The 25,705-nt window shown below is 44.9% G+C and overlaps 1 protein-coding gene across 1 annotated transcript in view; it reads left to right on the forward strand.

The window, feature by feature from the left end:
- Positions 1–25,705, forward strand: part of NLGN2 (neuroligin 2) — a 67,153-nt gene that overhangs the window by 18,623 nt on the left and 22,825 nt on the right. The window contains exon 2 of the mRNA XM_033924964.1: positions 19,753–19,809. Coding sequence (XP_033780855.1) covers positions 19,753–19,809 — 57 coding nt within the window. The remainder of the gene's footprint in view (positions 1–19,752; positions 19,810–25,705) is intronic.

The following is a 25,705-nucleotide window of genomic DNA, read 5'->3' on the forward strand; positions in this document are numbered from 1 at the left end:
TTTGCTTTTTTTGGGCTGCCGCCGCACATTGGGCGGAAGGTTTCATCGTGTTGTCTCCAATGATACCCAGATCCTTTTCTCGGGCGCCAACCCCCAAGGTGGACCCTAGCACCTTTGGGGTTAGCGCCCAAGAAAAGGATCCTGGGTATCCCAAGTTGCGCTCTGTCCATCATGGCGACTTGTTTGTGCCATCTGTAAGGGAATTGGGATTGAATTCCCCACGTGTGACCAGGAATTCGGCCACCTTTGTACATTTAGAAAGCAAAGCAATCTCGAGGCGTTTAAGAAGTGACCGAAGAGGCATTTATTTTGCACGATGAAATATGGGCATTAAGAAACTTGCATTTGTGAAAGCGCAAATTGCTTACCTTGTTTGTTTTATACGTATTTTAGGGGGGGGGGGTTATTATGTATGTTAATATTGTGAGCCGCCTTGGGAAAGGCGAGTTATGAATAAAAACAAACAAAGCAAATAGGACCCCCAAAATAGCTTCTTATCTTTATGTGCTATCCGATGGCCAGTTACCATTGAATATTGGCTTAATCAGTTATTGGTTACTAGAAATAGACTGACATTGAATATTTGGTAGGCAGTACAGTTAAAATCCTCTGCCAGCTGAAAATCAGGCTGATTGTTGGTTGGGGGGGGGGGGGCAGGGAAGGGGAGGGAAGCTAATGTTGGTTTAAGTATGAGAATTTTGGTAGAGCACCAGAGAGGAGTAATTTAGGCTGGGAAAGCTGAATGGTCCGTCTTGTCTTTATCTTTTCTCATTTGCTGTTTGATTAAGCCATTCTGTGTCACTGTGTAAACCTGCTCTGCGTTGGAGAAGTGTGACAGAGGCACAAGCTTTATCTTGTGGTGACAAATATACACGCACATTATTACTAGTTACTGTGACGAATCGCTCTTTTGAATGGGTCAGCTGGTAATAAATCTTTTTTTTGGGGGGGGGGGGATTCCTGATTCGCAGCGCAAACTCATGGGATTGAGAGCAATCCAAAACACAGCCGTACGACTGATTTTTGACCTGAAAAAAAAAAAATCCGACCACATCGCTCCATATTTCAACAAAACTGCACGGGCTACCGGTCGAGGCCAGAGTAATTTTCACATTCGGTTGCCTATGCTTCAAAAACACTCTTTGGCCCTGCTCCTACCTACCCTCTGAAACGCTTTGTTCTCCAAGACAAACTCCGCTTCTCAGGCAGAACATTACTTTTCGCCTTCCCGACTCCCAAAGGATGCCAAGTCAACAGATTCCTCGACGAGACACTTTCCTTCCAAGCAGGAATCTTGAACAATACTCTAAGCCAGTGGTTCCTAACCCTGTCCTGGAGGACCGCTAGGCCAATCGGGTTTTCAGTCTAGCCCTAACGAATATGCATGGAGCAGATTTGCATGCCTGTCACTTCCATTATATGCAAATCTCTCTTATGCATATTCATTAGGGCTAGCCTGAAAACCCGATTGGCCTGGTGGTCCTCCAGGACAGGGTTGGGAACCACCGCTCCAAGCGACTTACTCCTTAACCCATCGTCATACCAGTAATGCAGAAGATCACTGAAAACCCATTTATGTGACAAATTTGTTCAAACTTCCTCAAACGATTTCCTCTATGTCTACCGGCATATGCGCCTACCTCCTGTTATATATAATTACGTTGCACGCCTGTTTGTTTCCTCCTATTTCATGCTCATGATGTAACTTCGCCTCTCTTGTTGTAAACCGTCGTGAACTGAAAGGTATGATGGGAAATAAATAAAGCTAGTATTATTATTATTTGTATAGCTGAAGTTCGCCCCAATTAAAAGATGTTCAAAATGAGAGAGAGAGATTTTTTGCTCCTCCTCCGTAGCTTTTGATTTTTGCTCCTATTTTATACCCGCTGGAGAAAAGGAAAGAAAAGAAAGCGGGAGGGTAGCTTCATTTTTTTTTTTTTTATCTGTATCTATTTAGAATCTTACAGCCCACCTTCCTGGTTTTAAAAAGTCCAATCCAAAACAGTGAACAATCATTTGGAAAAAAGCAACAACAAGAAAACATACAAAGCATATTGCAACATAAAACAACAAAAAATAAAATTGCCCATAAGGATATAATCATCAGCCAAACTAAAAAAAAAAAGGATATAATTAGCAGGTTTCAATTTAACGTAGTCAAATTTCAGGAGAAGTGTCATGGCGGAATAGAAATCTATAATATAATGTAATGATGAGAAACTGGAAGGAGAGAGAGTCAGAATAAGTAAAAGTGATGCAGGCCTGCACTAGCCACCACCGGTGGGGAAGGTCACTATTCTGATAGAAATTAAGTAGGTTTGGGGTATATACAGATGGCAGAAGAAGGGACAGAAATGAGGGGTTAGATTAAAAGGGTGGACAGAAGTTTTGGGTCATTGCCGGCATTGTATCTGGATAAACAATTACAGGCCATGTGTAGGCTGTAGCATTGAATATCCAGGTTGTGTGGCTGGCTTATTGTCACCATCCCTGTCCCCGCGGACAACCATGGGAAACTATCCTGTGTCATTCTTTAGAGTCTATCTCATCCTCAGTCCTTCTTCAGTGCAAGGCTTTGAGGGTCAGTGGCTGGGCCCATTCATGCTCTGATTCTTATGTGAGTCTAGGATAATGAAGCCATTGTGACATCACTGATGAGGTTGGATCTTAAGCCTTGGGGGAATGAGGCGTTACGACATCACAATCTCAGCTCTGGAATGTTGCTACTCTTTGGGTTTCTGCCAGGTACTTGTGATCTGGGTTGGCCACTGCTGGAAACAGGGCTTAATGAACCTTTTTTTCTGCCCCAGTATGGCAACGCTTAAAGTCTTATGTTCTTACCATCCCGTGTCATTCATTAGGGACACTCAACCTCAGTCCTTCTACATCAGCATTCTTCAATGCAAGGCTTGAGGGTCAGTGGTTGGGCCCATTCATACTTTGATTCTTCCCTGTCTCCTTAAAAATATGATACGGGGATGCTTTCTTGTGGTTATCTGCAGGGATGGGGACGGTGACAAATCCTGTCACCGTGTCATTCTATTAACCTTTTCCAGTTAAGTGCCGTGCTCAGCACTTAACCACCTAAGTGAAATAGGATAAAGATAGGACTTTGTTTTATGCAGTCCAATTTGTCTGCTTAACTTAGGTGGTTAAGTGTTGAATATTGGCACTTAACCATATAAATGCCAATTCCTCTCCCGTATGGCTTTAGCAGTTAATACGTACAGATGTTCAGTGGCACTAACCAATTACACGCCACTGAATATCAGTGGAGAGCCCTGCACAAGCAATTTAAGTTGCCAGGAACCCCTCATTGGATCTACGGATTCATGATAGCCACCTTCCTCCAAGCTATGAAGATAAACAGTTCCCATTATGAGTTCAAACCTCTGTCTTAGATTGTACACCCCTCCTGCCCAGTTAAATCACTTTGACTATCAACCCCTTTGAGAGAGAGGAGGACAGAACCCAAGTGCTAGTATACTCCTGTCTTCAGAAGAGCAGAAACCGAGGAGGGAAGACGATGAAACTCGCCTGACTAAGAAGCAATTTCCTGCAGGTGCTGTAGTTAAACCTTGTATGGCTGATGGCTTGGAGGTCTCCTTAGCTAGAGTAAAATTGGAGCAACCAGGCAGAATGTGTGGGATAATTGATCCTTATCTGCTGTCATCCGTTGCGTTAGTAAGGCTACAGGGTCTATCCTTCCAGTACAAAATCCTACATGCAGTCTGATTCAATGCTCATTTTGGGCTAGCCAAAGCATTTCAGCACCCTGGATAGCACCTATCAATGTCCCTGATATATAATGCATGCCCCAGCTCTTTATGTTCTCTAAAAATGAACTGGTACCAAGAAACACATGGCCTCTTTTTTTTTGCTTTTACAATTAAAAACACAAGTAATCTCAAAATTATTTTTCCTTCATTTTTGAATTCTTGTCACTGTGGTTATCTAAACTTAAATAACGATAAGAGTTTATGAGGTCTGCTGGAAGAACCGATGGGGGGTTGCAAACAGGTATTGGTCCCCCAAATCACAGGGGCCCCCAAGGTCCGCTCAGAGCTAAAGAAGATATAACCAGCTAGTTGTGCTTTGGAGCCCTCTCCCAAATTTCTGCCCTGGGTTCCAGCATGTATAACACCAGTCTTGGGACCAACACCTTTTTTATTCCAAACCTCAGATTGCTTATATAACAGACAAAAAAAACAACAAGGACGAGAGTATGAAAAATATCAATTAAACAAAACAATACTCTCTTCTGTAAGGATTCAACCTTGTCAAGTGTACGGAAAAAGTGGAGAGAAAAGGCCTCAGTGTCCACAGCGCTCTGTTCAATCCAAGCAAGCCTGGAGTAGTCAAACAAGCACACTTTAATCTAATCTAATCTATTTTTGTGTCGCTCATACCTAGGTAGGCTCAAGGCGACTTAAAGAGGTGGCTGAGGAAGGAGAAGGGGGAGGAGGGGTGGGAGAAGAGAAGAGGGGGGTAGGGAGAGGGGAGGAGAGGACACAGGTGATTAAGTGTCAAATAGATGAGCTTTCAGTTTCTTCCGGAATATGGTGTAGTTAAGTTCCGTCCTGGTCATTTCAGTAAGGTCATTCCAAATTTTTACGCCTAGAAAGGTGAGCATGGAGTGGAAAACATGTTTGTATTGCAGATTTTTTGTGGCAGGCCAATTAATCACAGGCCAGAAACACTCCACTGTTTTCCCCAAACACTTTTCCAAAACGACAATGATATGAACCCAAATACAGGTAGAAAATGGTCAATACAACTCTCACAATATATTCTGCACAATAATGGCGAAAAATAGTGGGGAAAAAATGAGGCTACGATTGGACTGCGAGTGATTTCCTTCATCCGCTGGTGCTCCGGCTGCCCTCTCCTGCCTTCCCTGACTAAAAAACCGCATTTGCGGTTTCTCAGAATCCGCTCACAGAACAAAGTGGTGTACAGACTAGGGGAGAAGTGGAACAAAACGTCAAAAAAATACCAGCTTATATTGGAGAAATTAATTAATTAGATAAATTTAAATCCAGCCTAAAAACGATGCTTTTTGAAGATGCTTTTGCAGTGCAAACACCCTTTTAAGGATGTTCTCTTCTAACCAAATAGTAGAATTTTCTTCCGACCAGCCTTTCTGCTCAAGAAAAAACTGCAGTGTCCACCTAACCTTTTTTGTTCTTTCCTTTCAAAAATATTTTGTTCTTCCCCTTCCTTTTTGTGCCAGTCTATTTGTCTGTTTTAAAGTTTAGTTTTTTGTTGTTGTTGGGTTTTTTTTTAAGTTTGATGTCATTTTGTTATTCTGTTGTAATTGTCTTGACCCTACTCAAATGCATTATGATTGTTGGACGCTTTGAAACTTTGAAAAGGCGGGATAAGAAAATCTAAATAAACTTGAAACTTGAAAATCCAGACAAGAAAGAGTAGATACAAACAGAGAACCACAGTCTACACAGTTATTAAGAAGAGATAGAGGACTAGGGATGGCAGAGAATCAGACTTCATCAGGCAACTGCGTTGGCTACCTATCACATCATGAATAACCTTCAAAACTGCATGCATCATTCGCCATATACTTTACGGAAACTCCGCGGCTCCTCTCATCCAATTCTTCTCCAAGGCATGGTCTACTTCCCGCAGAACCCTCAACAGACTACTTCTAAATCTCCCTTCCACAAAAAATCTGCAATACAAACGTGTTTTCCACTCCATGCTTACCTTTCTAGGCGTAAAAACTTGGACTGGCCGTACTGAAATGACCAGGACAGAACCTAACTACACCATATTCTGGAAGAAACTGAAAACTCATCTATTTGACACTTAATCGCCTGTATCCTCTCCTCTCCACCCCTCTCCCTTCCCCCTCCTACCCTCCTCTTCTCTTCTCTCACCCCTCCTCCCCCTTCTCCTTCCTCACCCACCTCTTTAAGTCGCCTTGAGCCTACCTAGGTATGAGCGACGCAGAAATGGAAGATTAGATTAGATTGGAGAATGGGCGTTGGGCAGATAGGTAGAGAGGGAAGAAGATGAAGGAAGAAGTGATCATGGACAATTCTTTGTCTCCTATGCACCGTAAGCCTGTTGGAATAACTAGGTCTTTATGGCCATTTTAAAATGTATAAGCGATAGTTCACTCTGAATTTCTAGGGGTGAACTGTTCCAGAGAAAAGGTGCGGTAAAAAAAGAAGGTCTTATTGATATGAGTTATTAAAGATTCACTTGATGAAATCTACATATCGTCAAGAGAGTTGTCCTTTAAAGACCCACGGTTGGATATTTTCAAACTTATCCCTTTTTCTTTGACTTTTATTCCTCTCTTTTACTAAGGTGCGTTAATCGAATTAGCGCCTGTTACATCGATTAGCGCCCCTTAGTAAAAGAAAGCCTTAGTTTCATTTGCAGGTATTTGATTCTGGGGGGGTTGGGGGGGTTGGGCGGCGAGAGGTGATTTAAGCGGGCCAGAGCCTCTTCAGCCCACGTAAATCACTCCGAGTATCGGCACCCTAACTTTCAGGTGTGGCGGTATATGTGCACTTTTTGGAATGTTTTAGGTTTTATTAACACTTGTTATATCGCTTGATCTTATGACAGGCCCACACGGTTTACAAATACGCAAAATACAAAGAAAAATTCCATTTTAAAATAGGACAGACCAAGACTGATTCAAAACAAAGATATATACTCATTCATTCCTTCATGCAAATCCAATAATTCTTGTATCAAATTTTATATCCACGGATTGTGACGGAAAAAACCCTTTTCCACTAATATACTGTATTATATATGTATTATTTCTGAAAAAACAGAATCTTCCCCAAATGTTTCCCCAAATGTATGTATCTATATGCATGAGTGTATAGCACCCTATGAGTGTCTTTTGGTGCATATGTTTCTTTTTTTTTTGGGGGGGGGTGTCTAGGTGTTTCTGAATGTGTGTAGGGTTCTTATGAATATCTTGGGCTTCATGCATCTCTTTCTTCTGTTGAGGGCATAGCTATATTGTGGTGTGGAGGGGTCTAGGTGTGTGTGTATAAATATTTAGAACATTACAGATAGGACTTTTAATGGGGTAGCCATTAAGTAAACTTCCGAGATCATTCAATAAAGCTTCCAGAAAGCATTAGAGACAAGGGGAAAGTGCATTATGGCATTAGGCACCAACTTATTTATGACTGTTGGAAAAGAAAGGACTGAGGTTTTTATTAAGTCAGGAGAGGGCGAGTCATACGTCAATAATGAAATCCCTCCCCTACACTCACGAGCAATGGGAAGAGACAACAGCCCAAAAATATCTCTTGCATATCCCTTTCTTTCCAGATATTACTCTATGCTAGTGCTTCTCAGACCTATCCTGGAGACACTCCTAGGAAACTGGGTTTTCGGGATTATCACAATGAACATGCATGGGATACATGTACTATATTGGAGATCCATTATGTGCAAATTTCTCTCGATGACCCAATGGCTCTTCTGGGCAACTGGAAGACAAAGACTGGTAAGCGAAGCATCTTTTCAGCCTGAGCAGGGATGCTACGGTAATAATTGTCTTCTCAACTGGGAACAAGCCAACATGTTTCCTGCAAGTTCTTTTATGGGGCATGTGTGAGCACAGTAGCCCCTCTTCCTCAGTTTTACCCTTTCAAGAGCCAGGCCATAAGACCGATGTGGGAGGGATCCTCCATGAGAACTGGACCTTGAGACAGCAGTCTTCTCTGTCCTTCCAGTAGTGATGGGTCATCCAAGTTATCTCTAGAGACAAATTCAAGAGTTCCCTAAAAACTTTCCTATATAAAGATGCATTCGAAGAGTGAAACTCTGTGCAACTCCTCTTTCTTTATCTTATATTTTCTTTAAGGATAAATGCCTTAAGTTCGGATCTAAAGAGGCTAGGCTGTTTTCCTTCTGTATCAAGTTAGTCTATGTCTAAGTCGGTTTAGTTTATAAGCTGCAAAATAATGACTTTATTTTTAATACGTACATCGCCTAGAAGATTTATAGGTGATACTATCAAATTTTAAAGAAACCTGAAACCTGGATGCCTGGGACAGTTCAGTGCTACCAACACCACCGGACCCGGATGGCTAACGAAGCGCTTGAGAATTCTGCCGATTATTGGTCGCAGTGGAAACATATCTAGAAGCGTTCCCGCTGGCCAAGGCTGTAGAAGTCCATTCAGAGCCTCTGCTCCAAACTGCTTCCTCCTGCTGAAATATCGAGAGACTTTCACATTGTCCCTTTTCGCCATCAAGTCCATCGCTTGATAATGAAGGGAATAGACTTAGTAGATAAAGACAGGTTGTTCACCCTCTCCAAGGTAGAGAGAACGAGAGAGCACTCTCTAAAGTTAAAAGGAGATAGATTCCGTACAAACGTAAGGAAGTTCTTCTTCACCCAGAGAGTGGTGGAAAACTGGAACGCTCTTCCGGAGGCTGTTATAGGGGAAAACACCCTCCAGGGATTCAAGACAAAGTAGATAAAGACAGGTTGTTCACCCTCTCCAAGGTAGAGAGAACGAGAGAGCACTCTCTAAAGTTAAAAAGGGATAGATTCCGTACAAACGTAAGGAAGTTCTTCTTCACCCAGAGAGTGGTAGAAAACTGAAACACTCTTCCGGAGGCTGTTATAGGGGAAAACACCCTCCAGGGATTCAAGACAAAGTAGATAAAGACAGGTTGTTCACCCTCTCCAAGTTAGAGAGAACGAGAGGGCACTCACTAAAGTTAAAAGGGGATCAATTCCGTACAAACATAAGGAAGTTCTTCTTCACCCAGAGAGTGGTGGAAAACTGGAATGCTCTTCCGGAGGCTGTTATGGGGGAAAACACCCTCCAGGGATTCAAGACAAAGTTAGACGAGTTCCTGCTGAACCAGAACCTATGCAGGTAAAGCTAGTCTCAGTTAGGGCACTGGTCTTTGACCTAAGGGCCGCCACGGGAGCGGACTGCTGGCACGATGGACCACTAGTCTGACCCAGCAGCGGCAATGCTTATGTTCTTATGCTGGCATCCCTCAATGATCCAAAATCTGTTGAAAGGCATCCCAGGAGAATTCCCACTCCCCCAGGTCCAAAGAGTGGCAACGAGAAAATCCGCCTGCACGTTGAATTGTCCCGCAATGTGCAGTGCCGAGCGGGCTGACAGATGAGCCTCTGCCCAGCTGCAGCCCCTGTCAAACATAAGAATAGCCTTACTAGGTCAGACCAATGGTCCATCAAGCCCAGCAGCCCATTCTCATGCTGGCCAATCCAGGTCCCCAGTACCTGGCCAAAACCCAAGGAAAAGTCCATGCTGCCGATCCAGGCATATGTCTTTCTCAATAACAGACTATGGACTTTTCCTCTAGAAACATGTACAAACCTTTCTTAAAACCAGCTACGCTGTCTCTACAGTGAGGGACAGTTCTCAGCACCTCCAGCATTTCTTCTCTCCTGCAGGAGACTCAAAAGTGGGAGACATCTTTTCGCATCAGCTCCTTGACATGGTCACAGACCTAAAGTGCACCTCGAGTGACTCAGGTCTGCTCTTTTCTCTCGGCGTTACTCACTCAAGTGCATATTGACTTTTATGCATAGATCAATAAACTTATCTGTTCCTTCAGGGAGGTCTGCTTGAGCTAATTCATTCTTGATCTTGTCTCCTAGCCTTATGCAGAATTGATTCCACTGTGCAGGCTCGTTTCAGGCTGTATCCATCCTCCGACCAGAGCCATCCCTAGAGCAATCAGATCCCGCAATAAAGACAGAGAAAAACCAGATGGGAAAATGAAGTAAATAGCAGAAGATAACAACCAAAATGGTCCAACTGGTTTGCCCAGCTGAGATTTCTCCATTTTTGAGTAGATGCATAAATTTTGACATATAACTCAAACCCCCATCTTTTCAGCCCTTGTCCTGTCTGTACTCTCCTATGACTTTTGTAGGGAGAACGAGAGGGCACTCTCTAAAATTGAAAGGGGATAGATTCCGTACGAACATAAGGAAGTTCTTCACCAAGAGAGTGGTAGAAAACTGGAACGCCCTTCTGGAGTTTGTCATAGGGGAAAACACCCTCCAGGGATTCAAGACAAAGTTAGACAAGTTCCTGCAGAACCGGAACGTACGCAGGTAGGGCCAGTCTCAGGGCACTGATCTTTGATCAGAGGGCTGCCGTGTGAGTGGACTGCTGGACACGATGGACCACGGGTTTGACCCAGCAGCAGCAATTCTTATGTTCTTATCTGGAGCTATAAAACGGGTTAGTGGAAACCTCAAAATGTCATTTAGGGTCATGAAAAATTAGAATTAGAAAGAACCTCCTGAAGTGATTATAGAGCTAGAAGGGATCTCAGGAGATCAATATAGATAACACCCCCCCCCCCCCAAATATTCAACCTGCGGTGACCAGCAGTTTTTTAAATGCCAGCTGCCATGGGCCAAAAGTCCATCCGGCTGCTATTCAGCACTATTTAACTGGCCAGAAACGGCACTGACCAATTAAATAGCACTGAGCCGGCTAAATGCGAATATTCAGTGCAAGATAATTGATTATCTCCGCTGAACATTTGCGGCTAAGGGATAAACGTTAAACTGGCTAGGTAACCAGCAATTTTCAGCACTGGCCAATCAAGTTTATTAATAATAATAATAACTTTATTCTTGTATACCGCGTTACCATATGCGGTTAACAGAAGAAGAGACTGTACATTTACAGCGATATTAAAATTTTGTTAATATTAGAGTTACGACAGACTGAATTACAAATTTTGGTGGGCAAATATTTGTTCCACATATAAATATGAGAGAATGAATGCGGAGTGTTTGGGGTCTAGTATGATATTCAATAAGGTGTGGAGCCCATTGACTGCATATGTTGAATTGCAATGTATGTCAGGTATTTCCCTTTTTACATATTCCTTACACATCCAGGGGGGGGGAGGGAAGGTATTTGGGATTGCTAAAGTTATTTATCTATAATATTGCAATAATATATGCATGTGCAGTGTAATAGTTATGTGAGGAAGGGAGGGAGAAAAGGATTGGTAATGGATTAATTTTGTGTATTTTAAGTGCGTTATATATAATGCTCATGTTGTATTGCACTGTCAAAATTTCAAAATCAATAAAGATTTAAACAAAACAAAAAAAAAAGAACCTTGCAAATGTGAACATCCAGACACTCCAATGGGGCGTGGCTTGGGTTTGAGCTGAGTGAGACCTGGGCAGGAATACATGTGATTGGTGATAAAGTTCAACGTTTTACACCTGGTTCATTATGGCACATATAGGCTTTAACCTTTTCCTATCGTACACTTCTCCCTCGTTATTCGCGGGGGATACGGGCAGAGCCGGACCGCAAATGGCGAAAAACCGCGAATATCCGGCTCTGACCCACCCCCACCTCCCTGCCGCCTTCCCGGCCTTTCCTGGTGGTCTTGGGGCGATCTTCCTACGCTCCTGCCCCGTGCAGATCGCCAGGTGGAAATGGCTGTGGGAGTTCCTGTCGTAGTCTCGAGTAGGAAGATCGCTCCTGCCCCGAAAGCCCGCTAGACCACCAGGTAAGGCCGGGAAGGCGGCAGGGAGATCAAAAATATGTTTTTTAAAAATTTTCCCCCTCCCCAGAAAAAAATTGCGATTATGTGAAACCGTGAGTGCCGAAACCGCGAATGGGGAGGGGGAAGTGTAATAAATTTTACGTTATGCTGGTTCCAATCGTAATTATTTTAGCAAAGTTTCGTATTATTCACCGTTATCATTTACGGCTATTGTAAACATATCGTAAATAAGTCATAAGTCTGTAAATTCAAATATTCTGTGTTCCTGTCGTGTACCGTATGTCCCATGCCATGGGACATACGCTGGCAACGACATTTTTGGAATGTCCCGTCATCCGGGACGCACGATAGGAAAAGGTTCAAGATGTGTTCATTCTGGCCAGGGATTTATGATTTAAGGGAATCATTCTCCTTAATCCCGTGTAGTCTTTGCCCACCTTTGAGATGACACTACAGTGCTTTAACACTGCAGCCTCCTTACATCATTGACGGCACCTACACATAGGTTTGCAAAATGGGGCAACTGTGCATAGCGTTACCACTTTTGGGGCCGCAAAAATCCAGACCCGTGACCCCACCCTGTTCTGCCTCTGGCCCTGCCTCGTTCCACATCGGACACGTCCAGTTCTGCCTTCGGCTCTGGCCCAGCCCTCTCCCAGTTCAGCCTCCAGCCCCGCCCGCACAAACCTCTTCTCCTCTTCCCCTACAAGCGCGGATGTGTGTGACACCATCCTTGCATGATCAGATAAAATATATGCTGGTGTCCCATGGTAAATTTGTCATTTTCGCGTGTACATTATGCTAAAAAATATTTTGAATTTTTATGCAAAGGGTTATAGAGTTGTCTTTTTTATAAAGTTCTCTTTGGCATGGCACCTGTCTGCTTATCCGAATTATTTTCCCTTGCTCAATCTAAGTGTCCGCGTAGTTCACATAGTCTCTTTCATTTTCCATCTATCAAAGGCCGTCATTATAAAAAAAATATCATCGATGTTTACTTTCTTATCAGGCGGCTTCCTGGGATAAGGAATCAAAACCTCTGTTACTGAGCTCTGTCCCGCCCCCTTCGTGACGCCACTGGACAGCGTTCTCAGCCATTGGTCGACCCAGGCAAGGTCAACCAGTGGCTGAGAACGCTGCCCGGTGGCGTCACGGAGGGGGGCGGGATAGAGCCAGTTCGGGAGGGTGTTCCTTAAAGGATGCTTTTGCCGCTCCCGCCAGCTTCTTAGCCTTTTTTGAAACATAGCAGTGGCGTACCAAGGGCGGGGGGAGGGGGGGTCAAAAAATGATGGGCCGGGGGGAGAGAGGGTGTAAAAAATGATAGGCCCCGGGTGTCACATACTCTAGGTACGCCACTGAGGAGGAGAGAAGCTGCTTAACTTATAGGCTGACGATGTCGTGGCCCTAGACTTTTGGCACCGTTTAGCGGCGGCGGCCTGGGCCGGAGCCTCACCTGATCCGTAGGTTAAGCCGGTCCTGCATCGCCGCATGCTAATTGATTCGTGTGGGGGTAGCACCGGGTCACTGGAGCCCAGATAATGCATGCTTTCAGGGGTCTGTTTACAAAGTCATGCTTGCGTCTAGGCGACTTTATGTCAGGGGTGTCCAATGTCGGTCCTTGAGGGCCGCAGTCCAGTCGGATTTTTTGGATTTCCCCAATGAATATACATGAGGTCTATTTGCATGCACTGCTTTCATTGTATGCTAATAGATCTCATGCATATTCATTGGGGAAATCCTGAAAACCCGACTGGATTGCGGCCCTCGAGGACCGACATTGGACACCCCTGCTTTATGTAGACAAGTAAGAATGTGCATGTGTAGTCACCAGCAATTACCAGGCGATTGAGGGCTTGTCTACATGTTAGTGTGAACCTTCTGTAGGTATGGATGTAAATTAAGGAACTTTATTTAACAACGGGTCTCCCGTACGAGGAAAGACTGAGCAAGTTACAGCTCTACTCCCTCGAGGAGCGTAGGGAGAGGGGAGACATGATTGAGACATTTAAGTACATCACGGGACGGGTTGAGGTGGAAGATGATATCTTTCTCCTGAAGGGACCCTCGACCACAAGAGGTCATCCGCTCAAACTCAGGGGAGGGAAGTTTCGTGGAGATGCCAGGAAGTACTTCTTCACGGAGAGAATGATTGAGCATTGGAACAAGCTTCCAATGCAGGTGATAGAGGCACACAGCGTCCCAGACTTCAAGAACAAATGGGATACCTATGTAGGATCCCTACGAGGGTCAGCCAAAAGATAGGATCACTAGGGTATAGACTTGAAAGAGCGGGTCAGTAGAATGGCATTCTTACAATTCTACTTAAATGGGACATTAGACTTAAAAGGGAGGGTCGATGGTGTGGGCAGACTTGATGGGCTGTAGCCCTTATCTGCCGTCATCTTTCTATGTTTCTATGTTTCTAACGGACCGGGTATTCAGAAATGTCGAGCCCGTAAATTTATGTTCTTAAATCAGCTTCCTAAATTTGTGCGCTATTTACTTGGGAGCATAGGGCTCCTTTTACAAAGGTGCGCTGGCGTTTTTAACGCACGCGCCGGATTAGAGCGCGCTAGCCGAAAATCTACCGCCTGCTCAAAAGGAGGCGGTAGCGGCTAGCACGCGCGGCAATTTAGCGCAAGCCGTTCCACGCGTTAAGGTCCTAGCGCGGCTTTGTAAAAGGAGCCCCATCATTTTTCAGCTGAAAATCCATCTTAATTTAAGCTGAAAAGTAGGGCTGCATCGTTAACCCTTTTTAACGAGATTCATTAAAATTTGTAAGCTTCCTGCAGTCCTACTTAAAAGTTAAAGGGCTCATTTTCAAAGCACTTAGACAGACAAAGTACCATAGAAAACTATGGTATTTAGACACACAATAAGCCTCCAAGTTCATAAATTTAGGCTTACTATTTGTTTACCAAGATTTATAAGCCTAATGGTGAAAATCAGTGTTAAGTCCTTACTTTCCCCCCCCCCCTACTCTAAATCCCCACCTCATTTAGATTATTGTGTATAATTCTGAAGACCGCACCTTCAAAAGATATAAACAGGATGGAGTCGGTCCACAGGAAGGCTACTAAAATGGTCGGTGGTCTTCGTCACTCAGAGAATAGTTAAGAATGCATTGCCAGAGGTTGTGGTAAGAGCGGATAGCGTAGCTGGTTCTAAGAAAGGTTTGGACATTTTCCTGGAGGAAAAATCCATAGGCTATTATTGAGAAAGACATGGGGGGGGGGGGGAGCCACTCCTTGCCCTGTATCGATAGCATGGAATATTGCTACTCTTTGGGTTTTGGACCTGGATTGGCCACCGTGAGAACGGGCTACTGGGCTTGATGGACCATTGGTCTGACCCAGTTCTTATATTCTTATGTCATAAGATGTACGAGGACAAATTTAAAGATCTCAAGAAATATGATAGAGATGTTTAAATATCTACGTGGCATGAATGTGCCTGCAAGGCGAGTCTCAATTGAAAGGAAATTCTGGAATGAGGGGGCATAGGATGAATTTGAAAAGGGATAGATTCTGAAGTAACATCAGAAAATACTTATTCATGGAAAGGGTGGTGAATGCTTGAAATGGCCTCCCGGTAGAGGTGGTGGAGATGAAAAATGTATCTAACGTCAAGAAAGCTTGAGAGAAGTACATTGGATCTCTAAGAGAAAGGAAGAGATAGTTGGTGGCATGGTTAGGCAGTCAAGAGACGCCATATAGTTTTTATCTGCCTTCATTTTTTCTCTGTTTTCTAATACCACCCACTTTTTATGCTCCTAAATTTAAGAGTTTAGTGGAACGTTGAGTGAAAATATATGCGCTGAGGCCTAAATTTTCAAAAGAGCCCAATTTATAAGCAGAGCTCTGAAAGTCAGGAGCATAAATTCGTAGAATATTTGGTCCAATATCGTTATGATGTCATTATTTCACACGGCAGCCAACATTTCTGAACAATACATGTCTTACAATACAGTACCATAAGGGAAATAAGTGACAAAGCTTTTATCTCCTCTAGATAGCTCCCAACTCCCCTCCCTATCCCAGCCCTCCCCCTTCCATTGGTCTTTCAACTTCTAAATTGTTCAAAAGGCAGTTCACCCTCTCATCGTTAAGGTCCCTAAAGAGGGAATCCCCATGCTTAACAGTTCATGCATTTCATTTTATCATGATGTCAATGTTGGCGGGTACTCGGCAATCCACTTCAACATAATGCATCCAAGTTTTCCAAGTATATTTAAATTTTAATATGCCGACCATCAATGTGTACCTGGCCGGTTTACAAAGCTAAAACTATTAAAATAAATTTTAGAAGAGGGGTAAGCGGGAGAAAATGTAAACATGAAATAGACAGAATATGATTATGAACACGAGTTTGAGGGTGGAGAGGGAGGGAAAGTTAACAATTACATCGTTAAAACAAATTAAAATTAAGGGGGAGAGAAAAAAACACCAGGAAGGGAGATCGCTTCTTAAAAGTGGTTTGTTTTATGAGCTGTTGGAGGAGATTATTGGACGTGTGTCCCAATTCACTGGTGAGACAAAGGTAGGTAGGACATCTGCCACCGCCTACAATTGGGACACTGTTTGTAGAATCAACCCCTTGGGGTACATTTTTTCGGCATCCAAAATTGGGGACCACAAGCTTAGAGAATTAGTGGGTAAGTGCTTCAAGTTTTCAAGGTCTCAGATGAAGGTCGGGTAACTGGCCTACATTCAGGATGGGGTTTGACCTCTGTAGATTTGTTCAAGGCATTGAGCAAGTCTCTTCTCCCCTGTCCATCACATCAAGCTCTGGGACGGTAAAAGGAGAAGCATCCAGAAGAACCATGTCCCAACCTCTTCAGTCCTAACTTGAGGGAGGGAGGACCCACAGAAGCTCTTAGAAGAACCTGATATTCTTAACGTCATTATATTCTTTTGAGTTTACATTAATGTAGGGAGTTTACATTAATGTAGGGGAGGCCTCCACTGCTGGTATAGTGCCCCAAGGATGCTGCTGCAGTCGCTGTGGCTTAGAGGAGACCACAAGGGCAACATGGCCCAGATATGATTTATAGATTACATGACTGATTACTAAAAGATTTTAATTCTGTAGGAAGATCAGGTAATGTGGTATGACTTTATACAAACTTTATGTAGAATGATTTTGCGTGGAACTGTTTTGAATGATTGCCCTGCGTTATCACCATGGTTGAAGACATAGAGCCTCAACCTATGGTTTCACTGAAGAGCTAGTTTTGATAGATTGCATAATTGATACTGCTTTCTTCAAGAGGAGAAACATCTGGAAGAGTCCCAATGTGTGATTTTCTTGTGAAAAAAAAAAAAAAAAAAAATCACGGTGGCCTAATTTCCTCCCAGTATTCCCATTCCGCCTGCATTATGGAGGGGACAAAGGTGGGTAATTCTGTGAATGGCGTCTAAAAAGATAAGCGCCTGTCTCCTGTCAATTACGCTTAGGCACCTATTACAGAACTTAAAACCCAGCCGCCTGTAATGTAGGCCAAGGTTTAAAGGCCTACTTATAGGCGCCCAAGTTCTCCTTTTTATCGAGCCGCGCTAGCGGGGTTAACGCCCGCAACGTTTCATCACGCGTTAACCCCCCGCGCTGGCCTAAAAACTGCTGCCTGCTCGAGGGAGGCGGTTAGCGGCTAGCGCGGCCGGCGGTTTAGCGTGCGGTATTATGCGCGTTAAACCCGCCAGCGCGGCTTGATAAAAGGAACCCTAAATCTTTTATTTATTTTAAACATTTCTTCCCCGCTGAAGGAGCGGATTACAACAAAAACCTACCTTTCTAATCAGGTATACTCACACATAGTGTAACAACATTTTCTCTTCCGAATCCCCTCCCCCAAACCACAGTACGTCTGTTTAAAAAAACCAGCATGCATCTAATGAAAGTTTACGCAAAGCGTAAAATAAGCTTTTACATTAGTAAAATCCAAACCCCCTAGACCTGCACCCGGGCCAGTTCTACCCATCCCCACCCTGTTACCCCCAGTCCCCCCCCCCCTCCCCGCTGCCTGGTCTCATCGGTCAGGAGGAAATCCGCACCTGCGCGGATGCGACGCGATCTAGAAGGAAGCATTTCAAAACCCGGACAAAAAGTGCCGGGTTTTGAAAAGCCGTCCGGACCCCCCCCAAACAAGAAGATTTTTAAGTGCTTTCTAAATATGCCTACTTTGAAGTTCACTGCCGCTGGATGCCACGCGATAAGCGCCTTTCTTTTGCAGACTCGCGTCTAAGAAGATAGACGCCTGTCACCCCTTTAATGTTTTATTTCAATTATGAGTTTACTAGTGTTTTAGCCCGTTACATTAACGGGTGCTAGAGACTCCTCTTCCTCCTGCCCTTGTTCCCTCTGTTAGGCGGTGTTTGTTTGTTTTTTCCACTCAATTTGAAGCCGTCACCGAGATCACCGTTAAAGCTACAGAAGAGCCTCCGTTCGCCTTTGTTTAAATTTTTTTTTTTTAATTTTCGTTGTAGGCTTCCTTCCCCTTCCCATCCCACCTTTCGCTTTTTCAACCCCCTTGCATTTCCCTCTGCACGGTCTCCCTCGTGCTGTGATCATCCGCTCCTTCTCCTAGCCTCACCCTGTGGCGGCGCTGAGTTAACTTCTCCCTTCCTTCCCTGCTTCCCTCCCCCTTCGCGCTATTCAAGGAGATCAGGCAGCCTTTCCTCGCTTCCCCCCCCCCCTTCTCACCCCCCTTTCCTGTGCCTGTTCGGAGGGGAGGCTCTTTTCCGGGACCTCGCTGTCACGGGGGAAGGGAGCCGGCGGAAAACTCCAGAATGGTGGCTTCAGCCGTGTCCTCCTCCCGCTTTTTTTTCCGCCTTCTTCATTGCCCCCTCGGACTTCAACTTAGAGTCGATAACGGGATCAGGGCCAGCACGTGAAAAAAAAAAGACAAACGTTCCCTACCTGTATCGCCAACTGCCTCGCGCACTCCTGCCTGCCACGGACAAACGGATCACAGATCACGCAGGTAGGAGTGCGCATGCTTGCTTAGGGTTTTATTATAGTAGATTAAAGCTCATAATTGAAGCCAATTTACTCATTATTTTTAGATTTCATAGATTTCTCCCAAAATATTTTAAAGGGCCGCTGTGTGGTTCCTTCACATCTTCACTGGATACGAGTGTGAGGAGAACCAGGTGGGCCCTCCCAAGCCCCTATCTTCAGGCTCCTGGCCTTTCCCTCTTCGCATGATTTTTTCAGCATTGTTCTATTTAAAGATATAAATCCGTGCTGTACGAGTTGTGGCCGAGCGAAGAAGTTTTGCAAAGAGCTCAAGTCTAGTTTAAGAAGGAAATGTACAGGGCCGGTCTTAAGAGGTCAAAGCAATGTATGCAATTAATGAGGCCTTTTTTTTTTCTTGCATTTTGATGTGTATATGATTATTTCCTAACCTCTGTCAAATCATTGTAAGTGTGTACCCAGTGGAGTGGTTCAATTAAATTGTTAAGACTTCAAATTCTGTTGTGTTTTTTTTTTTTAAATTTGTTTCAATTCATACGGCCCATTGATACCAGTGGGTTAATGCCTGAAGTATGTGGGAGTGTTTCTGGCTTCTTGCCTTCAAATCTAGCCAACATCAGTGGGAGCAGGCTCAGAACACGTTCTCTTATCAGTTCCAGGTGTTAGAAACATCAGGCCAGCAAGGTTGCGTATTGAAACCAGTAATAATGCGGAGGGGTGGGAATAAAGGAAGGGAGCCCCCTTGTACAGACAGGTTTGAACAGGGGGCCAGCCTGAAAAAGAATTGTAAGGTCTCTGATTTATTTTTTTTTAAGGGGGAAAGGGGGAGAAGGAATTGGATTAAAAAAAAAAAAAAAAAACCACCCCAGGACGCGATTGTTTTTCTTCATCAAAATAGTGCTCCCCGAGTTTTAATTTCGGGTGAATGGAACTCAAAGAATGAATAAATTATAACAGGTTGATCCGTTCATAGAACAGTTTTAAATTCTTGTCTTTCATTGTCTGACTTGTGTTTTACTTTTGCAGTTTTCTTGCTGAAGCATTTTTTTTAAATGGGGAAAAGAAAAAAAAAAAAGTATTGTTTTCTTGTTGACAAAAAATGGGTTTTTTTTGCCTTTTTTTTGTTTTTTGTTTTTTTTAACCATGGTCTTTTTGAACACTTTTCTCTCTTTCTCTTTCCACTTCCCCGTTTCCCGTATTTTTTTCCTTTTTTTTTTTTCATTTTCCTTTTTTTCTTGGTCCCTAGGTCTGCTCACAAAAAAACACGAAGAACCGAAATCAAACAATCCACCACAAGACGAAGGTATTTTTTCTGCATGTTTTAAAACCAGTTTTTTTTGTTCTCTGCTTTTTAAACGAAACCCCCAAAACAAAAAGAACAAATTAAAATCTTGTATTTTTCAGAGGGAAAAACCCTAAGAAACCAAACACCCCAGCTTCTTGTATTCTTGCAAATCTTTTGGCATTGTGTAATCTTTTTGTCTTATACACTGACCTTTCTTATTTTCAATTTTTTTGCATTAAAGAAAATTTTAAAAATCCACTTTTTTTTTCCTTTAAGAATAGGGGCTTTTTGATGATACTAGAGAATATTAGCATCTAAGTTATATGCTGTTCTCATTTCTTCTGCCATTCTGATACTTCCCTGGCTCTTCCTATTCCCTTTTGTGTTCATACCTCTAAAATGTCTGTATCAACTGTCAGGAGAGCGCCATTCAGTGGCTGAATACTATAATGTTTAATTGTAAAACTGCTGCTCTCAGGTGACACAGGTGGTGATGGGGTATATTGCAACCACACTTAGTTTTGTTTAAAATATTTACTGTTGGGGGGATTGTTTGTAAAGATTTGGGGTTGGTGTTTTAAGACATTCCTGCATTAATGCTGGCTTGCTCTTGGTCTGGATGCACGTGGAATGGCTGCAATGATAATACTTTAGTGTCTGTCTCAACCTCAGTCCTTCTACACCAGCATTCTTCAATGCAAGGCTTGAAAGTCAGTGGCTGGGCCCATCATACTCTGATTCTTATGTGAGCCAAGTATAGGATGATGGAGCCATTGTTTCCAAGTTTATTAAAATTTTGATATAACGCTAATCATAATTTCTAAGCGTTTTCCAATAAAATAGAGGGAAACATTTAAACGTTCTAAATATGTACAAGATGAACTGGACAGACAAAGGGAGAATTACAATTTAAAAGAAAGGAGGACATGAAAGGTAAAAAACAGAAGGGGAGGTAAAGGAGATCAGAATAGGAACAAGGCATCGGCAGAACCGTTTCAGCATCCATATGCGTCTTTAAAAAGGAAGAATTTAAGATTTCCTTTGAATTTATCTAAGTTTTGTTCGGCCCTGATATAGGGTGGTAACGAGTTCCAGACAGTGGGTGCCAGTGCATGAGGTTGGCTCTTAGGCCTTGGTGGAATGAAGCTTTATGAAATCACAATCTCAGCTCTGCAATATTGCTACTCTTTGGGTTTCTGGCAAGTACTTGTGACCTGAATTGACCACTATTGGAAACTGGGTTTGATGGACCTTCAATCTGTCCCAGTATGGCAACGCTTATGGTCTTATATTCTAACCATCCCGTGTCATCCTTTAGTGTCTATCTCAACCTCAGTCCTTCTACACCAGCCTTCATCAATGCAAGGCTTGAGGGTCAGTAGTTGGGCCCATTCATACTCTGATTCTTCCCTCTCTCCTTATAGAATGACATGGAGATGGTTTCCCGTGGTTAATCACAGGGACCGGGGAGGGAGTCAAATTCTGTCCCCCATGTCATTCTCTAAGAGCCTGTTACCTCTGGGATCGGATAGCTCAGGGGACAGACATGGGGCCTGTTATCTCTAGGACTGGATGGCCCAGGAGATGGATAATGGAATACAGAGCCTGACATCTTTAGGGGACAGGTACGTGGATACAGTCTTTCACCCTGGGACTAGATTGTTTAGGGGACAAGAACAGGGATACTGAATCTGTCGCTTCGACAATTGTATGGCTGCCACCTTTAGGACTGTAGAGCTCAGGATGGGATGCAAAGGTACAGAGCCTGTCACCTCTAGGACAGGAGGCTCAGGGGATGGCCACAGGGATACAGAGACTGTCACTTCTAGGACTGGAGGGCCGGGGATAACTTTACAACGTGGCAGCTTAGTTAGGGAAATGAGGTCAGGTTCTCAGGCAGCCTGATGGTGGGAGGAGAGTTTCAAGGGTGAGTTCCGAAGATATTCAGTGCGTCGGTGGCGCAGTATTTTAGTGCTTGGAGGTGGCGATGCTCTCCGTTAGCTTGTTAATTAACGGGCACACGTACAATGGCAGCCTAGGGGGTAAAAGAAGCGCTAATTAGATCCATGTGCTGCCTCACAAAATTAATGAGGATGAGAAAATGCAGTGATAGCAGTCTGAAGGTGAGGAAGGCAGCAGCTGTGCTGGGGCAGCAGATGTGAGGGGTGGGGGAGGGGGGTAGAGGGGAGGGAATCTGCATACGGGCTTGTGTAGATCATAAGAGTTTCTGAGAAAAGCTAAATTCAGAATGTAGAACATTAAAAAAAAAAAAAAAAAAAATGGCAGCCAGAGATCGACCGACGTTGTCGTATCTTTTGAACTGAACAGATTGTCCCTTCTAGGATAGGAGGGCTCAGGGAATGGGTGGAGGGACGCAGAGAATTCCCCTCTAGGATCGGAGGGCTCCGGAAACAGGGGATGGGGCAGTGAGGTCCAGAGACTGTCATCTCAAAGACAGGAGAGCGCAGACGGTCACCTGTTGCCTCCAGGACCGGGAGACTCAGGAAACAGATATGGGTGGGGTGACCGGAGGTTACGGCAGTAAAACCCACCCAGCCCTGCCCCCTCAACCTCGTGCTCAAAGCCACGTCGGGAGGGCATCGGCGCCTGGGCAGGTGTGGCGTGATGAGGTCACATGCGTGCTCGCGATGTCACCGCGTCACATCTGAGCATCCGCAGATGGGTTCATAGACAACGGCGCGCGCCGACAACTGAGCGCAAGATGGAGGCGCGCGCCGAAGAATATTACAGTTTTTAGGGGCTCCGACGGGGGGTTTTGTTGGGGAACCCCCCCCCCAGTTTACTTAATAGACATCGCGCTGGCGTTATGGGGGGTTTGGGGGGTTGTAACCCTCCACATTTTACTGTAAACTTAACTTTTTCCCTAAAAACAGGGAAAAAGTTAAGTTTTCTGTAAAATATGGGGGGTTACAACCCCCCACACCACCCAGAACACCCCCACAACGCGGCGCGATGTCTATTAAGTAAAGTGGGGGGGTTCCCCCCATGCCCCCCCGTCGAAGCCCTAAAAACAGTAATTTTGAGCGGCGCGCGCCTCCACGCTGCGCTCAATTGTCTGGACGCGCCTTTGTCCCAGCGCGCTTTTGACCTGACACCCCGCAGATGCCCTCCCGACTGAAGGACTCAGGAGACAGATGTGGGGATACAGAGACTTGTCCCCTCAAGGACGGGAGAGCTCAGAGGATAGGTGCAGGGATACAAAGTCTGTCACTTCAAGGTGACGGTTGCAGGGACACCGAGCTTGTCACCTCTGGGACTGGAGGGCTTGCGATGGATTCAGGGATAGAGAATCTGTCACCTCTAGGACTGAAGAGCTTGACAGATGGGTGCAGATACTTTTTGACTGTTTCATCTGTCTTTCGACGGCCTGGACTTATTCAGACAGCAGGGGGGTGGGGGAGGGCAGCAGATTATGGATGGAGAACAGGAGGCAGAGATGCCACGGCCAGCTGCTCAGGGAACTTTTATAATGTGGGCAGTGAAATCACCGCCCACCACCTTGCGCTCATTCTGTACGAAGGCCCAGATGCTTGTCATGTCTCACGGGACAGCTGAGTGTCAGCTGTTTATGACTATTCTCCATTTACAATGACCCTCAAGACTTCAGGTGTGTAGAGGTAACCGAGGCGCCTTCGAACAATGACACCTGTTCCCAAGTGGAGGAGTAGTCTAGTAATTCGTGCTGTGGCATGGAAACCAGGGGAAGTGGGTTTAATTCCCATTGTAGTGTGACTTTGGGAAGGTCATTTATACCTCTATTGTCCCAGCTGCAAATTAAGTGCTATGGAAAACAGCTTTGACTGTAACATACCTGTATATAATATATCAACTGCTTTGATTTGTAACCATAGAAAGGTGGTACATCAAATCCCATCCTCTTCCCTGACTTGGGACACGCCCAGTCAATTGGGGTTTCAGGATATCCAAATTGAGCATGCATGAGACAGAGTGGCATACCCAACTGGCTGGGTGTGCCTCAAGGTCAGGGCCGGAGACCCCTGCTTCGGAGCGATGCTACTACTTTCCAAGATGTCCACCTTCTTCTCCCTCTTCCTCTCCAAGAAAATAAAATAAAAAGCCCGGTGTAAATAAAGGGGTAGCAAGCTGTATTCTTGCACGCTCTTCCTTCCCCCCCACCCTGGGCCATTTTTCTTGGGATAGCATTCTTCCTCAGTTAAGATACAGGGATAAGACCTTGCGCCACCAGTGATACTGGGAGGGGCGAAGAAAAGCCTGAGGAAGCAGGGGCATTCTCTTGCTACACTCTCGTGTGGGTGTTCTTTGCCGTCTGAGAGTTGCTTTCCGGGCATCTCCGTCCATTGCTTCTGGGCGGTATCCCGGTGCAGGCCTGGAACAGAGGAGATGAAACGCACCCAGCTAATTTCCTCAAGTCTCACTAGGTCTGTCACTGACTCTGTCCCACTGGAGTTTATATAGGCTGCTCAAAGTTTGGTGCCGGAATTGGCCACGGAGCCCAGATGAGAGCGCAAACTGGTCAGTTGGGTGCTAACAACCCATTATTCACATTAATTGGACTCGATTGGCACTAATCAGGCTTTGCGTGTGCACAGTGGCATAATAAAGGGGGTGAGAGGTGGGGGAAGTCCACCCGAGGCGCCATCTTTGTTGGGGTGCCAGCACTTCTCCATCCTGCCATACCTTGCTTGCGCACTCCCTTCCCTGCCCCTCCATACCTCTTTAAAATCTTTGCCAGTGTGAGCAACTACAGTACTCCCCCCAAATTTGCGGGGGCTCCATTCCAGGAGCACCTGCAAATTTTGAAAAAAACGCAAATGCGGTTTAGGAGCGGATCAGAGGCATGAGAGGGCTGCAGGGGCGGCAGCAGCGGGTGCTGAAAAAAAACAGCTGATGACCTGCGGGATCATTCTTAGTATTTTGCGACCGCCACTTCCGGGAACTAAAGTCAGGCTGCACCAATCAGGAGCTGCTTTGACATGCTATCTGGCACGTCAGAGCAGCTACTGATTGGCGTAGCCTGACTTTAGTTCCCGGAAGAGGCGGTCGGAAAATAGCGCGAATGACTGAGTCCACGATTCGCAAACTGCAAATTTGCGGGGGATTTACTGTACTCTAGTCTGCTGTTTGCGCTGGCCTGGTTCCCTCCGTAAACACTTCCGGATCGCGGGGACAGGAAGTAGCATCGAAGGGAATGCCAGCGCAAGCAGCAGGCCAGAGGAGCTGCTCGTGATTTAAAGAGCTTCGGGGGTGGGAAGAGAGGGCGCAAGTGTGATGTGGAGGCACAAAAGTAGCAAAGGGTACAGAAAGGAGGGCGTCGCCCCCCCGAGTGCCTCCTACCCTCGCTACGACAATGTGTGTGCAGCTACCTTTGTGCTAGTCTATTACGCTGCGTGCCCAAAGAGACGTGCATGCAACCCAAAAGGGGACGTGGTCGTGGGAGGGGCATGGATGGGTCAGGGCGTTCCAAAAATGTAGGTGCAGTATAGAATGACATGGTTACATGTCCACTTGCACACCAGGATTTACGCAAGTATTAGCTGGTAAGTCCTCATGCCCACAGTTGGTGGGGGGGAGAGGGGGAAGGCTTCAAGTGCATAACCAATAAAGTGCATAATATATAACTTAATTATATATATATATGTATATAATGTAAACTTGCATTGCCAGTTGACTGCTCAACAGTTACAACGGGTCCTGAAGAACATTCAGTAGGTGTCACCCAATATTACTCACTGGGAAATGCAATAGAAAATTGTTCTTAGACTTTACATTCCACCGGAACGTGCAGCCCGGATGGGGATTACTGCGTCGCATTCTTGCCCGAAATGCAATCAGGCTCACGCATCTTTGAGTCACATGTTTTGGGCCTGCCCCGCAATCCAACAGTTTTGGAGACATCTGGGCCTATATACTA

Source organism: Geotrypetes seraphini, chromosome 16 (assembly GCF_902459505.1).
Source record: "Geotrypetes seraphini chromosome 16, aGeoSer1.1, whole genome shotgun sequence".
Lineage (NCBI taxonomy): Eukaryota > Metazoa > Chordata > Amphibia > Gymnophiona > Dermophiidae > Geotrypetes > Geotrypetes seraphini.